The sequence below is a fragment of the Anopheles coluzzii genome, chromosome 2 (assembly GCF_943734685.1).
Source record: "Anopheles coluzzii chromosome 2, AcolN3, whole genome shotgun sequence".
In the NCBI taxonomy this organism is placed as follows: Eukaryota; Metazoa; Arthropoda; class Insecta; order Diptera; family Culicidae; genus Anopheles; species Anopheles coluzzii.
The window spans coordinates 120,874,326-120,889,173 of NC_064670.1; the positions used below are offsets into that span (position 1 = coordinate 120,874,326).

Here is a 14,848-nt window from a genome sequence, read left to right on the forward strand (position 1 = left end):
CGCAGCCAAGATATCGGTTTTTAATTTTATTTTTGTTTTAATAAACCTACCTTGCCTTTTTCAGTAAAATCGATACTAAAATATGATTGTTTCACGTTACAATCAATTATGCTTCCCTTTTTAGCCCCTTTTTAGTTTGCAACCATTTTATGAACCATTTTGTGTCCCACACAACGCACTCTTCTTCCCGCCACAGGATGATTACGTGAAGTTGTCATTAGAAAAATTAGAAGTAAACATTAGCCAGCTGATTGGGGTGGTTTGTTTTTATCAAATTTGTTCGGTTTTTCAAACAACAACAGCTCTGTTACTAGTTCTGAAGTGGTTGAAGTGATATTCCCTTAATTAAATTTGCAATACTAAAATCAATTTCTACTAGATTTACGATACCAAACATCTTGCATCTTCGGGTGCAAGGTGCAGGCAATGAACTGCGTTATACTGAACGCAATCCGCAATGCTCAGCTAAGAAATGTAGCTTATCGCTTTTGCTCATCTAGTACAAATGGCCCCGACCGGACAGCAGATGATAGTGTGCCAGAGGTAACAGCATTCGAGAAAAACTTTACATATGGTGCATTATTAAACCATCTCCTTTCCTTGTAGCTACCTCCCGAACCGACAACTTGCTGCATGTCCGGCTGCCAGAACTGCGTGTGGATTCAGTACGCGGCGGACCTTACCAAAATACTAGACGATGGCGGCGAAAAGGCACGTGAAATTGTGCTGGAAAAGATATCCGACCCGAGCTTGAAGATGTTTTTGAAAATGGAACTGCAAAATATGCCACCGTCGAAGAACGATCCCGCGTGAAACGACCTGCAGGATTGCAGCAACAAGGATAGATTAAGGGTTCGTAAAGCGTAATTTCAGACATTAACGTTTAGGTAGGAATCTATTTTAATTCAAAACTTAAAATAAACTTGTGATATCAAAGAGGAAAGCGGAAAACAGTTTTATCTTTCTTTCTTGCATGATGAACCAAAGATGAGAAGCCGTTACACAAATCACTTCCCCCAACAACACACAGACCCTGCAACAAAACGAATAAACCTCTACCATTTTAGACAACACACAACCACACAAACACAAACTCACATACACACTTACTCTTAACGACAAAAGTTACTTCATATGTATATATTTTAACTGCATGTTTGTTGGTCAAATTCAACAGTGCTTCCGCGAGACACGCATCGCACACAAATACTTCACAGAAAGTAAAGTGTATATTGTATTTTTGTTCTCAATTTTTTGTTGTCACTCTTATAGTTGGTGGTTTGATTAGAAAATTAAATTTTAGCTTCGTTTCATGGACACTTTTGTTTCGCCAATAAGAAATCTATCTCCTTCAACAGCTTCAATTTGCTTCGAGGTTCTGTTTCTATCTTAATGAGCACGCCTTTTTATGAATTCATTCGCGTGCGTGTGTTTGCGAATATTCAAACGTAAAAATTAAACTTCATTTTGCTTCGCTTTCCAATTCGTTCGAGTAAAGGTGTTTTGTTTTTGATTACCTTAAATGCTACATCGAGTGTTTCTTCCTTTCCAAAACAAAAAAAAAATAGCGAACATCAAATACACGCACACACTCGGGAATATTCGAAGATCGGAAAGAAAGAATGAGAAAATGGACAGAATGGATGAGGCTTGCAAAAGGATGTTTCTCCTTTTAGCCAATACACAAAACAAAACAAAAAAAAAAGATTAAGCCGAATGGATAAATATACTCCTTTACAGTAAATAGTAGCATAAATAGCGAAAAAGCCCTGCTCTCTTCTGTGATGGTATGTCCTGGCTGCACACTAGAACGGAACAGAAGACAGCGCAATGCAAAACGACAAGCAACGTGTACACTCATAGTAGGCGTAGCAGTTGACCGGTTGAATATTAGCGAGCACGTGGTTTGTTGCGCACTCGTCCAGTTGCGTACACTTCCGAACGATCTGAAGGCTGATCCTCCTCCTCTCTCTCACCGTAGACAAATGGTGTATGTGTTGATGTAGATAATGCAACGATTTCGGCGGTCGGCACTTGTGGTGTTGTACGTTTTGTTCTGTTTTTTTTTCTCTGCTCACGCGCACAGCTGCGGATTTGTCCTTTCGGCGTGAATTGTTGCGCATTTTCCGGCGTATCATACAGCTTCGTTTAGGATGTTGCAGATTGTTGCGTATTGTACATTTTTTCCCCGCCAACATTCCACACAACGAACACGAAATAATGCATACACACACATAGACACAACCACACATAACAACAAAAATCTGCCCGCGCTTTAGCGCTCTCTCCCTCTCTTCCTGGTGTGCCTCCCAAAGCGTATCCTTTTTATGCGCTATAACTACTATTTTTGTGTAAGTTTCGTCTCTCTCTCTCTCTCTCTCTCTCTCTCTCTCTCTCTCTCTCTCTCTCTCTTGTTTTTCTTCTTTTTCGCCCACTCCTAACTGGCAAACATTCAAACCCGTGGACGACGACGCTGACGACGCTGACGGCGACGACGACACCACCCACCGAACTACTAAAAAGCGTATAGTAGCGCACACTTTTTAGCTGTATCTGTTTTTGGGGTAAACAAAAAGAAGAAAAACGTGGACAAGAGCACAGGACATAAATAAAAAAGCACAGAATAATGCATTAGATGAGATGTTTTCCGCACGTGGCGACGTTGGGTGGGTGAGAAAGTAGCGTAAGTAGTAGTAAACGGGAGGGTTTTAGTATTCGGTGTTCGTTGTTAGCATGATTTGGTTTAGTTTATGGGTAGGATATACACTGTTAGTACGTCGCTGAGGAGGAGATGAACAAATGGTTCTCTTGCCTTCGTTCTTTTCCTACATCGCTTTGGTTTTGTGGGGTTTTTTTTTTTTTTTTTGGAAGGATAAGATACATGAAGGAAACGCACACTGGAGGGAATGGTGTGTGCGTCATATGAATGGAGGAACAGAGACGGGGCTCGGGGGGGATGCTTTAATATCCAGACCTTCTCTGCTGGTTGCGGATGGCGTTGGCCAGACAGCAGGCCGAGATCAGACCGACCAGCTCGACGGCGGCGACACCGAGCGACACCCAGGCGACAATGTTACCGGCACTGTCCAGGAACTCGGACAGCCGGCTCAGGCAGCCGCTGGCAAACGGCACGCACAGCGGAGCGGTTCCGCCGCTGCTGCAGCACGACTGCGGGAAGCTGGCGACGCCATAGTCCAGGAAGCTACGCTTGCCACAGCATTGCAGCTATAGGAGAGGAATGGAAAGAAGCTCATTTAGTGTCCATTTAATGGGTTGTTGTGTGTGTGTGTGAGGGTGTGATCAGTCTTACGTTCTGCTGGATGGAGTTGACCAGATCGGCATTGACCGGGTTGTCACGGTTCTCAAACACACGCTCGAAGCCCTTCTTGATGGCGGTGGTCACATCACCGACGAACACAAACACCAGCACCGCAATCACAATCTGAGCGATCACGAGCAGAATCAGGAAGAAGCTGTACTGTTGTTTGGAGGAAAACAAAATCGTATCAGATGTGCGTCCAGTGCTATCCCGAATCCCGTGAAAATCTAGTGCGAATCTCTCGGTCTCCACTTACGGTCGAGGTCATGCAGTAGGATTCGCGAATAGCACCGCAGCAGCCGAAGAACGAGATGACAAACACGACCGAGCCGAACACGATCAGCAGGATGGACGGGGCGACGATGTTGTACTCATCGCTGATCTCGCGCAGCTCCTCAAGCTTCACCAGCGAAACGGCACCGATCACGATCAGCGCAATGCCGCAGAGCTGTTGGAGAGTAGGGGAAGAAAGACATGTTCAATCAGTAAATCGTATTGGTTGAGTTAAGGAATTCAGATTGATTACAATATTAGAGTTCTATGAGATGAGATTCGTCCAGGTAAACCGATGTCACCTAATTGTCCTGGCGCTAGTCATCCTTGATGGTATAATCATCAGGAATTTAGACTTGAGATCAAGAGATTTTCCTATCATTCTTATCATCTTCCACTTCTTGTTCGGCTTCTTGGGACCTCATTTCTCCACATCTGATGCGAGGCTTCCAGTTTTGCTCAAGAATGATGATCTAGATGAGCTTTAATTACAGGAGCCTGCGCGTCTGCATCAGTCAATCCCATGGATCAGGGCCCATTTTGGCATTCGCCCCACCATCTCTGACTAACTGTGTTGATATATCAATCATTGATACGAAAACCCCGTTTTGCCGGCCACGCATTGATAAGGCAGTCCAAAATTAGCTTTATCTTACATGTCTTTTTTGGCTGCACAGATGTGGACCCTTCTCTACCCTTTCCTAGCATGCTTCATTGCTAAAGATAAGGGACGTACAACATACTACCCTAAAATAAACCATTGCTCGAAAATCGAGCCTTTTTCCCCTTTTCCTACATCCACCAACATAGTTTGGCAATTCCACAATTCATTTTTTTGTTCTAATAGTATAGATAAAGTTCGTTTGAAAGCACCATTTTCTTTCGGTGCGCTTTCGAGTTCGCTGGAAGTGTTTAAGCACCAGATAACGGGCTACGGTTGCGCACGGATTGAGGACACCAGAACGAACGAATCTTCTTATCTTGCTTATATTTCCTTCACGAATTCCTATCGATCGATCACCTTCCGGCTGTAGTGAAGGGTGTTTTTGCATCAGAAATGACTTCCTGATTAGATCATACTTTTCTGCTTCATTTCAGCAGCACACGAACAGAATGTCTTGGTGGCTCCTTCTTCGTGATTCCCTCCATTCACTTTGTGAGTGTCTTCTATTTAACACACATTACAATACATCTCTATCCATCCCGGACATGTGACGGAATTCGTCAAAGACTGTCACCCCCAAAAGGCTCTAACCATCACCCATCGATGATGACGATGACGAAGACGCCAACGCCGACATACAAACACACAACCCTTAAGAAGAGAGCATCATCAACAAAAAATGAGAAGCGGAATTCCGTCGCCAGCGCATCCCCCCCAACGCCAAACCAAGATCCCACAACCAAGCTGTTGGTGCCACGATTCTTTGGGATGAGGCGGAAAAGCGGGAAAACAGTAACACGGTAGCGACAAGGCGTCGTCGTCTTCGTCGTCGTCGCCGCCGCCATCGTTTGCGGAGGGAGGATTTAGGGGAGAACTCAACTCGTAATTGCGCCGTCGTTTCGTTCGCCGAAGGCACCGAAAATACACAACCAAAATGGGTTGTTGTGTCTCCCCAGTCTGCCAACTATCGAAAGTTTGATGGTTTGTGGGTTTTGTGTATTTGCAGGCTTGCATATAAACCGTCCCCTTGTTCGGAGGAGAATGAGCCTGAAGTGAGTGTGCAGCGTTTGCGCATGTATTGTAATGTATGTCTCCACTCTCTCCAGGGGAGTTCCTTTATTTGTTTGATTTTGGGATTGTAGAACGCTGTGCGAAGAAAGTGGGACATGTACGCAGTGGACGTCGCTTATCCTTTTCCTACGTGCCCCTTAAGTACTATTCGGTGTTGGGGCGTCGTAAAAGCTCCTTATCCCAAGTGAAAAGGCATCGATATTTTACAATGTAAATTTCGACTGCCATGGGCGGGATTTTTCGGAAGATCGATTTTGGACACTTTTATGATCATGATTTCCGCTCCTAGAATGTCACCAAACACAGCTGGCAAAAAAGAAGCCTTTTTAGGGGGTTTACGGGCAACAATTTGTCGTTTCATTTCGCGCGTATCAACAGTGGCTCACAGTGGAGCAAATTGATGGAGCAAACTGCCCTGGCCCCGCCATATCGTCATCATCGCCCATCGTCATTTGCATTTGCCGGGCAGCTCGGGCGTAACCACAGCGGCGAAACTTGGTGTGACTCGGAACATGATGTCATCGCGATGTCCAATGCCACACAGCAGCGCAACACACAATGGCATAAACAACAGCAAGCGTCTATTAATCCGCGCGCGTGGTAGGAGAGCGCGTATGCACTCACTCTACACTTCCTGGTTTAAAAGCTGTGGACGTGATTGTATTCCATCTTTCACAGACCTAGATATATTCACTGGCTCAATATGGGGACGTCAATACGGGTCCACTGGCGAGGGAGTTGATTGTTCGCATCGAGATAAAACTGGTTGTTCACGCGAGTAAGACCGGAATGCAGGGCAACGCGTCATGTATCCACGAGTCATGTGTGTGTGTGTGACCTTGGCCATGGTTCATTGGCGTGGTCCCGTGATCACACCACAAATGTATGTCCCAGAATTGCAGCCAAGGAGAGAGGAGGAACAAGTGAGCGCCAACAATTACAACCGCTAACCGCGAAGTGCTATCATTAGTATGCAGAGCAGGACAACACCGGACACAAGGCCCACATGCAAGGGGGGTTGACAGCTGATGATGATGATGATGGAGAAACGCACCGAACACAGTAAATGCTGTCACTCATTTCAACACCAACCAACGAACAACGATAAATTGTACCATTAATCGATAATCGGGAGCTCTCTAGGGCATTAGACATAGGGGCAGGACACGATCACTAATGCCTACCGAATTTCCAGACACCAACGTTGTGCATTGTGGAGTTGGGGTGCGGGCAGGACGAACGGTCTTCTAAACAAACTGACCTCCTTTTGTGGATGATGAGGTGTGATGATGAGCAAACCATTTCCTGCGGTTCTTCCTGGGAAATTCCACCGAGCGCACGTGACACACCACACCACGTGGTCGTCGTTCGCGCAAACGATACAGCACCAACAGGCGCTGCGCTCCATTAACTGGGTGGTGGTTATTGAAGGTGAAAACTGAAGTGCGAAAAGGCCATGAACTCGCTCCCTTCCTCTCCCTATCTTCCCCTTTTGTTCGACAATCAACAGATTTCATTCCCACGCTAAAACGCATTCTTATTGGTGTTTGGTGGGGTGGTGGCCAAACGTTCTCTTTCTCGGAAATGTAGGTCGATTATGGATGGCCCGAACATACATTCTTGCCCCGTCACGATCGTCATTTATTCAGCGAGCTGAATACGGGGCAGGTGAATTATTGGACAAAATTAATAAATATCCTATTAATGGGTGAGTTTTCGCTATTGATTGGTTGGGGTTGGTTGGTTCGGTGGCCAACCATCGCCCCGAAGTAACACAAACTTCTTTCTTTCCCTTCTTGCTTTTTTATTGTGCGTGTGTCTTCGATCGAGACTCATCAAATGAATGGTTTATGCTCGCTAAATCGTAACCAAAACTAGGCGGATTAAGGTTGAGCCAAACACACACACAGAGGCAGTTATCGGGGTTGTTCCGCTGAGCGCTGTGTGTTTGTGTTTTTTCTTCGATTTCAAACGCCATCAACCGTGACACAGTGCGAGAAGCTCTACACAGCACATACAGCACAGAAAAGGAGCAAGGAAGGGCGAATGGTGAACTTCCAACCCCTGTCCTAATGACTTGAAGTTTGGCGGGTGTCGTCCCCTGTCCCCGGTGCCAGTAAAGCAAGCGTAAATTAGACGCGATAGAGTTTCACCTACGCAGAATATCCATTTTCCCGCGTGGTAGTGGCGAATTCCAGAGGGCGGCCCACCTCCAGTGTGTCTTTGGTTCTTGTGGGTGTGCCCACATATATAAGACACCCCCTCACGATCTGCGCTGCGTTGCTGCGTAGTGTGTAGAACCAGATGTGTTTGCTGTTACCAGTCTAAATGGTCTTGACAAAATGGCTTCTCAAAAATGTGCACAATCGCCTTAGTTTGCTAGTGACGGCCTGTACATGCCTTGATCGTGGAGCAGCAGTACAGCACACGATCGCGGAGACTGAGTCAAACACGCACACATACACACGCAATCTATGCAATCGCCCCTACCGAGATGAGTCGCGATTTTGCTTCGCCTTGAACCGAAGGCGTTCTACTTCCATAAACCTTTGTACAATCGTTAATTTCGCCTTCGGTTCGCAGATTCCATTAGGCGGTTTGGCTGGGGTTGTTCTACCCTGTAAGGTTGTGTGTGTGTGTGCCTGCTAAAACCTCAGTCTGGGGGTTCACCCTTAGTAGGAGCACACAAACAACCACCACCACCACCAGCAGCAGCAGCACCGCTACCACACAACAACAGGCGTTCTGAAACGCGAAAGTGCAGCCACCCGTAGCATAGTGCCGATCGTGTTTTTGTTTGAGCGTTTTTCTCGCCTTGTGTGTGTGTGTTTGTGTGAATGTTTATTCACCGGTGTAAACCACCGCTCTCACACTCGCGAGGTATATTTGCTACAGTTGGACGGCTTGGGTACGACCGCCATTTGCAAATTCTCAATCGTTGATAGTGGTGACCCCGAGGCGAACAGTCTCTCCTCGCCGCCGGCAAACCATCTTTTATGAGAGGGGTGGTAGGTGCATGGTACGCTGACGGGTGACAGCAAATACTCCAGCAGCAGCAAGCAGTGTGTCATCTGGTGGTTGCGCACTAACAAGCGCCCAATCCTCTTCCGTCATTTGGTAAAAGGTGCGTCATCACCGCATGCCAGAATGGGACGATGAATCGACCAGCCCAAACAAGCCTGGCTCATCAACATCACACATCCACCTACTATTTGCTCTCTTCTTTCCCCTCTCTCCCCCCGAGACACAAACACATGCATCGGTTTATGCGCCGCCGCAAGGGTTTTGCGCGGTGAGTACGAGTGCGGCAGCTGCGAGGATCGAACGCAGCAGCAATTGCTCCACAAACAACACCTCACAACCACACTCACACAGCCGAGAGCAGGTGATTCATGAGTTTGTTCTAGCGATCGCGTGTGTTGCGGTTGAAATGACATTGAAGTAACCCAGCTCCGTGTACTCGCGATCGTGCTCGAGCGCAAACCATAACACACGCTCTTCTAAAACGGACGCAGCCATTTCGAGCACTACTACCACTACTACTAGCTTTGCACCCCAATATGTCATCCTCACGGTCTCTCGGGAAGGGGATTTACAATTCGGATGTTTCTTTAGTTTTCCAGCGTAACGTGAAGGCCATCGACGCGATCCTCCCGTGTTGGCCTTGGCACGAGAATTACTTCTGGCAAAACGTAGTGGTGCACACACAAAAAACACCACAACGAAGCTATAGAAGTAGCAGCAAATGAAACCAATTAAATCGGCACACGATAAAGCGTGGCGGCGAGTGACGAGGAAGTGTGTTAATAAATTGGAAACGTTTCGTAGCCTCAAACGGGACGGTGGTGACGGTCTGTCAGCGTTGTCTGATGATGATCGTCCCTTATTATTTTTTTTTTTTTTTTGTATGCCAAAACAGTAATCGATTGCACGTAATCTTATCAGCCCTCTCTCGGAAGCGATGATGCACGTCGTGGGTTACAACCTTCGAGGCGAACACCATCCCTCTACATCCCTTTCTTCTAGCAACCAAGCAATCTGTTTATTTATTCCATCCTCAGTGTAATGAGATCTGTAGTGTAAAGGCTACCTCATGATCATGTGGTTGCGATCGTACGCAAAAGAGTGCAGATGGGGATTGATTTTTGCACTATTAAAAACCCGTAAATATTTACATTTAGCACTGCACAGAGCTCGCAGTTCCTGCTGTGGCAAATTGAAATTGTAATCAAAATTCCACTGCTTCGTTCAATCAAATACTACTGCACTGGAAATATGATAGGCTCCCATGTGTGTTTCGGTTCGAGTGCACACCATTACGCAAGTGGCTGACTCACCTTATCACCCCCCTCACTTAGTGTGTTTGTGTGTGTGGTTATTGATAAGATATCAAGCACTCAAGTGTTGGGGTGTGTTTGATAAAGTATGAAAGGTGAAACACTATCACAAGACACCTCTTGACAGTCGGGGTTTTAGGTTAGGTGCTTCTGAGTGCCACTGCGCAATGAGTGTCTCTGTGTCGTACCACCATGAATGGGGATTTTTTTATGCCTTTTTAACTTACAACCAGCGTGTGATAAAGTTTCAGCATAATTCCTCCCTTATGCTGTTGTCGTTTATAACCCTCTTGGGGTCTCGTTCGCCTCTTATAATTCCTCCCTAATGATAGTAACCAGCATACAATAACAATGCTTATATTCAGAGCATGTGAAAGCAATTGGGGAACAATTCCCACTCAGCATCTATTTCAAGCAATGATTTAATAAACAAAACCCAACGATTGAAACGAATTCTTCCCTTTACATTCTAAGGGAAAGACCACTATTACTTTGCTTTTCCCTTTCAAAATCACTTTCCCAGGCGATCGTTTCAAATGATCGATGAAAAAACCCACGCACACCAATCCCTAATGCGCGAATTAAAAGGCACCAAGTGTGTGTGTGTTTATTTGTTTACAAATCAGATTTCTGTGCGTCTATTTCCGCCCAGTAAGATCGCTTTTGGGAAGGGGGAGTGTGAGAGTCAGTGGGTTATGTTTCATAAATGCCATTTGGGGCAGTCAGTGGGTTATGTTTCCGTACTCGCATTTTGGGGGGACGGCAGGGAGGTCGTAAATGAATTGGAGCAATTGTTTATCTTTCTTATAGCCAGGATTGTGTTGGGAGAAGTTCGGCAGCCCTGGGAGTGTATCAGGTTCTGTGGTTTATTATTATTCTGGATAGAGGAAGAACCAGAGGGAAAGAGTAAAAGAAAGGGAGCGGTTCAGGAATCATAAACAAAGCATTTGAAACTCTAACTTGCGAATGATTTGCGATAGTGGTGTTGTAAACATAAATGGATCATGTATAAAACAGCGGCCCATTGTCGCTTAATCTAAGGAGTGGCCTCACAAGAAGGGCTAAGAAATAGGACCAAAGCAAACACCACGTGTTTAATTTAAGCCCTCTGAGTGTATGCGTGTGTATGTTTGCGATCAGATGCACTTGAAGTTGACAGAACTTATCTTCTCGCGATAATCAACTCAAACTCAGTAGGTCGTGGTGTACGCTTCACAGGGTTTCCACAGGACAGAACGTGACGATCTGAACACTGAAGATACGAATGCACCCAAATGAATGAATGACTCATCGAAAAGTTTATCTCGTGATAAGAGACAATGCCTTCCTAATTCTTCGACGTATCAAAACGAACTTCTGCTCCAATGCTGCTCCATCGCGCTTAACTTTTGCATACCATAACCGCACAAAAAAAAAACATTGAAGAAACCTGTTGCTTCAGCACTACACACACACACACCCCTGAAGTGGCACGAATTGGTGGTAGGAAAGTTTTGTTTTGACCTTTTTTGTAGGGCACGCTACCCCGACCGAACGAACGAACGAAACTCAAAACAAAGGCAACTAATACGACGGATGAGGTCATCACCGGCGTGCGCGATTGAGAGAGGCAATGGTAGAGTGACCAACGGGTACTTCAGCGCGTACTACAAAAGCGTGTTCTGTAGCGAAGCAGAAAGTTCGATTGTAATATGTTTGCTCGCCTGCTTTTTGATCAAAGGCAACGACTTGCTTCCGTTCAGCTACAAACCTTGTAGAACCATTTATTTCTAAACGGAAATTAATTAGCAATCAAGCCACAACCAACAACAAGAATAATTATCGAAATGTGTGGCTGAGATGTATGTGTGTGTGTGTGTGTGTGTGTGTATGCCCGGTGCGGCGGCTTGCCGGCTATAAAACGCAAAAATAGGGGCTTTCGGTTGTATAGCGAAGCGGGTTAAAAATTTCCATTCTCAACTGGAACTAACACAACGGCCACAAACGCACTCACCTATACGCCTGTGGAAGAAAGGGTTTGTCGCAGAGGAACTGTCGTAAACGAAGAAACGGGGTGGCCCGCGTGTGCCCAGTGCGCACGACCGTTGTGTGCGTGCGCGGTTTCCTCTGTTTACGTAAGCCGCTGTGGCGCGCACATTCCAAGCTGTAAAGGCGGCGCCCCTTGCGGTCTCTTCGGCGAAGAACCCACACAACAACCTCACCGTCTTGTTGGCGTTCACTCCACTGTGTGTGTGTTTGCTTAAGCGGCGGTTTGGAATCGTTTCTTGGAAGATGTTATTTTTCTGTCGGAGAAGATTCAAGGACTCTAGGACTGTGTGTGACAACGCCCACCGGCGAGACACACATAGAGACGATACGTTTCGCGCTTCCATTCATGATGCTTTGGAAATGACGCGCATACAAAAATAAAGCCAAGCTGTTAGCGCAAGCCGCCACATTGAAAAAAGTGACACGCCGGTATGGAGAAAACATATTAACACGCCCTATTTCTCTTTTTTTGCTGTTGTGTACCTTTTCCTTATCAGCACCATCGTTTAACATCGGGCGCATTGGGAAGGGGTGCAGCCACCATGGGTACGCACTACGTGAAATGCGCAAGAGAAGCCTGAAGCCCGCGCCATCTGGTGCCCGTTGCGTGCGTTAGTATTTCGCGATCGTTTTTAGCGCTTGCAGCATGCCCTTCGCGGCCCGGGGAGACGTTTATGGAGACGGCAATGATAGTGTGATTGGTTTTGGTAAGGAGCGCCGCTGTTTGTGTTTGTGGAATGGCGTGAAGGTGAACACCGAGCCAGGGTTGTCACAGTTTGCGTGATGATCAAGGAAATCATGGACATGAACTGCAATAATGCACGCTAGGCCACGAATCCGCAACAATACAAGATAGAGGATACTAAATTAGCTCACAATTGGTGCACTCATAATGTGGATTTAATTGAAGGGTCAACAAAGTCATGGAAGAAGTGATGTTATTTCCAGACGGTTGGCAAAACGCATCAATGGTTGCTATTCTGGCGAAGATGATTGTGTTCTGCTTGGCCATACGTGAATCAGAATTGTCATTGTGGAGAAGCTTCAAGCTGCTGGTTTAAATGGAATCATTAGACCACTTGTGTCCATACTAACTTTTTTTCTCCGAAATATTCGTTTCTGCTTTTAAAATAGCTATCAAATTCAAGAAATGATTCAGAGTATCTTGATGGGAAAATTGAATCATTTTTCCATCGTAATAAACGAAACCCTGGGCCCTTGCCAGTGTGCGTAAAATGCGGAAAAATTCAAAACATTCCCGACAGCTGGTTTTTAGAGCAGTTCCTATTTGCCCGCAGAAAAGGGAAGAAAACACGCAAATCCCTTTCCAGTTTTGTAGTTTCTCCCTCTCACCAAACGCTTTGAGGAGCATGAGACACACAGAGTAGCGTGAGACAGAGAGGCAGCAGGAAAAAGGTAAACCAAAGACACAATCACAAAGACACACATACACACGCACACGCACCAACACATGGTGGGAATTTTTATTTACGCATCAGCTTTATTTGATGCTGCGGAGAGGCGCGCAACAGCCAAACAGACCGAGCGAACGACGAAGATCTTTACGAGTTTGTTACAAAGAACAAAGAAGAAGTGTTTTTCAGCATTTAAAGTCTGTCTTCCGCTCTGTACGTGGACGACTGTGGTGATTCATATCGTTTCCGATCTTCGTTTGACTGGGGGAAAGCGTGGAAAAGGAACTGGTCGCCGGACGCGCGTACGATTCTCAACGCGCGTGAAACATGACCTGTTGGATGGGTGTGATGGGTATATGGTTTGGCTAAATATAACCTCACACACCGTCGTTCGAGTTTGGGTGTGCTGTGCTGTGCGCCCCCAATGTGTGCACGTAAAATCAGGGGGACCCGGGAGAGTGAACGCCACTTACTAGTAAAAATTAAACACGCCGCCGGCCTGTTTTTTCGCCGGTGTGGCGGCGGCTGTTTGTTTGTGCCTGTTTTGTGCCTGCCTGCCTGCATACTGCAACAACGACACAACTGCACCCAACTGCAGCAGCAACCGTCGTGTGTTTGTGTGATTGTGCCGTGTTGGCCGTTCGAACGATGGGGAACACACACAAACTGGTTTATTCACTTTCCCTTTTTTCCCTCCCCGTCATCCACTTCCAGCCCCAAGGAATGGTGATCTCATAGGAGGGAGGTTAAGTTTTCTCACATGTTTATTATTTTTTAAAAGAAATGTTTAAAATTGTACATACCGAGCACAGGAGGTTAAAGATGAAAAGCAGATACTTTATCGTCGAATGTCCACAGTTGAGCGCCATTTTGCCACAGGAATGTTGTTGTTGTTGTTGTTAGGCCCCGCAAAAAATAGCTAGAAACCACAAAATCTCTGGTCACTAAACTCAAACTCGTAGCGATAGTGTATGGGCGCTTAACAGACAAGAGAGAGCGAGAGAGAGCGAGATAGAAATTGATGGGGAAAGGGAGGAAATATGGGGATGGGAGGGCGCAGGGCAAAAGGTGCTCAAATTACGGCACCCCAAAACCGATCACATGCACACGCACAGCAAAGGTTGGAGGGTAGCACCGCAACCGCGTGCGCTCGTCTGGCTTGCGTTTGGGCGGAGAAAGAACTGTCTACAGGATGGTTAGAGAACTGCACTACAAAACTCACTTTCTAGCACTTTATTACAAGTGGTACAATCGTCGAAATCACACACACACACACGCTAACACACTGACAACAATCTGTTGTGCCTGGCTTTGCGTAGATTCGCGTCGTTTTGTAGGGAGCACACGCAATGTACGTCCGTTCTTTTCGGAACCACGATTACGATTGTGAGAAAGAGTGGGATAAGAGTTGGGTTAAAAGCCGCAACGGTCATGTTTTCGCTCACGAGTGACTTGAGTGACGGCGAGTGGCGTGCCCGATTGAACGATAAGTTACTTGGGTTGCAATTTTTACTCTGTTTTTGGAAATTAGAATCAACATTCAGTGCTTTCTGGAATTGTTGCTGGCGGACGATGTGTTATTGCTTTACAAATCCGCATGCCACTGCCGCTAACTGAGATAATATCAGAAGGATTGAGTCATAATTCTGGAAGAGCGTTGTACTTGACTCAAATTCCAAAAATATAGTAAAAAAGACAAGCTTACATCTAAGTATCTTCAAATTTTACATATTTCCTGGGG

General features: G+C 46.0%; 3 protein-coding genes across 4 annotated transcripts in view; 2 read left to right on the forward strand and 1 right to left on the reverse strand.

Annotated features, from left to right (window-relative positions):
• Positions 1-14,848, forward strand: part of LOC120951731 (uncharacterized) — a 218,876-nt gene that overhangs the window by 142,531 nt on the left and 61,497 nt on the right. The window lies entirely within an intron of this gene.
• On the forward strand, positions 123-2,873 carry LOC120947523 (oxidoreductase-like domain-containing protein 1). Its single transcript, XM_040362904.2, has 2 exons — positions 123-543; positions 607-2,873. The coding sequence occupies exons 1-2, from the start codon at positions 427-429 to the stop codon at positions 811-813; spliced, it is 324 nt and encodes a 107-aa protein (XP_040218838.1). The 5' UTR covers positions 123-426; the 3' UTR covers positions 814-2,873.
• Positions 1,113-14,505, reverse strand: LOC120947520 (23 kDa integral membrane protein-like). Of its 2 annotated transcripts, XM_040362902.2 has the most exons (6): positions 14,330-14,505; positions 13,911-14,026; positions 3,576-3,767; positions 3,311-3,478; positions 2,975-3,225; positions 1,113-2,553 (listed from the first exon to the last, which is right to left on the reverse strand). In XM_040362902.2, exons 2-6 carry the CDS (start codon positions 13,974-13,976, stop codon positions 2,544-2,546), a joined length of 687 nt encoding a protein of 228 aa, XP_040218836.1. In that variant the 5' UTR covers positions 13,977-14,026; positions 14,330-14,505; the 3' UTR covers positions 1,113-2,543. The 2 variants fall into 2 exon arrangements, with proteins under 2 accessions (XP_040218836.1, XP_040218834.1); XM_040362900.2 differs by lacking the exon at positions 1,113-2,553 and having other exon boundaries at positions 2,835-3,225; positions 14,330-14,487.

Coding starts and splice junctions, on each gene's coding strand:
- LOC120947523 (XM_040362904.2), top strand. CDS start 427: ATGAACTGCGTTATACTGAACGCAATCCGCAATGCTCAGCTAAGAAAT. Junction 544..606: donor CAGATGATAGTGTGCCAGAG/GTAACAGCATTC, acceptor CTTTCCTTGTAG/CTACCTCCCGAACCGACAAC.
- LOC120947520 (XM_040362900.2), bottom strand. CDS start 13,976: ATGGCGCTCAACTGTGGACATTCGACGATAAAGTATCTGCTTTTCATC. Junction 3,479..3,575: donor CCTACTGCATGACCTCGACC/GTAAGTGGAGAC, acceptor TCCAAACAACAG/TACAGCTTCTTCCTGATTCT. Junction 3,226..3,310: donor TCAACTCCATCCAGCAGAAC/GTAAGACTGATC, acceptor CCTCTCCTATAG/CTGCAATGCTGTGGCAAGCG.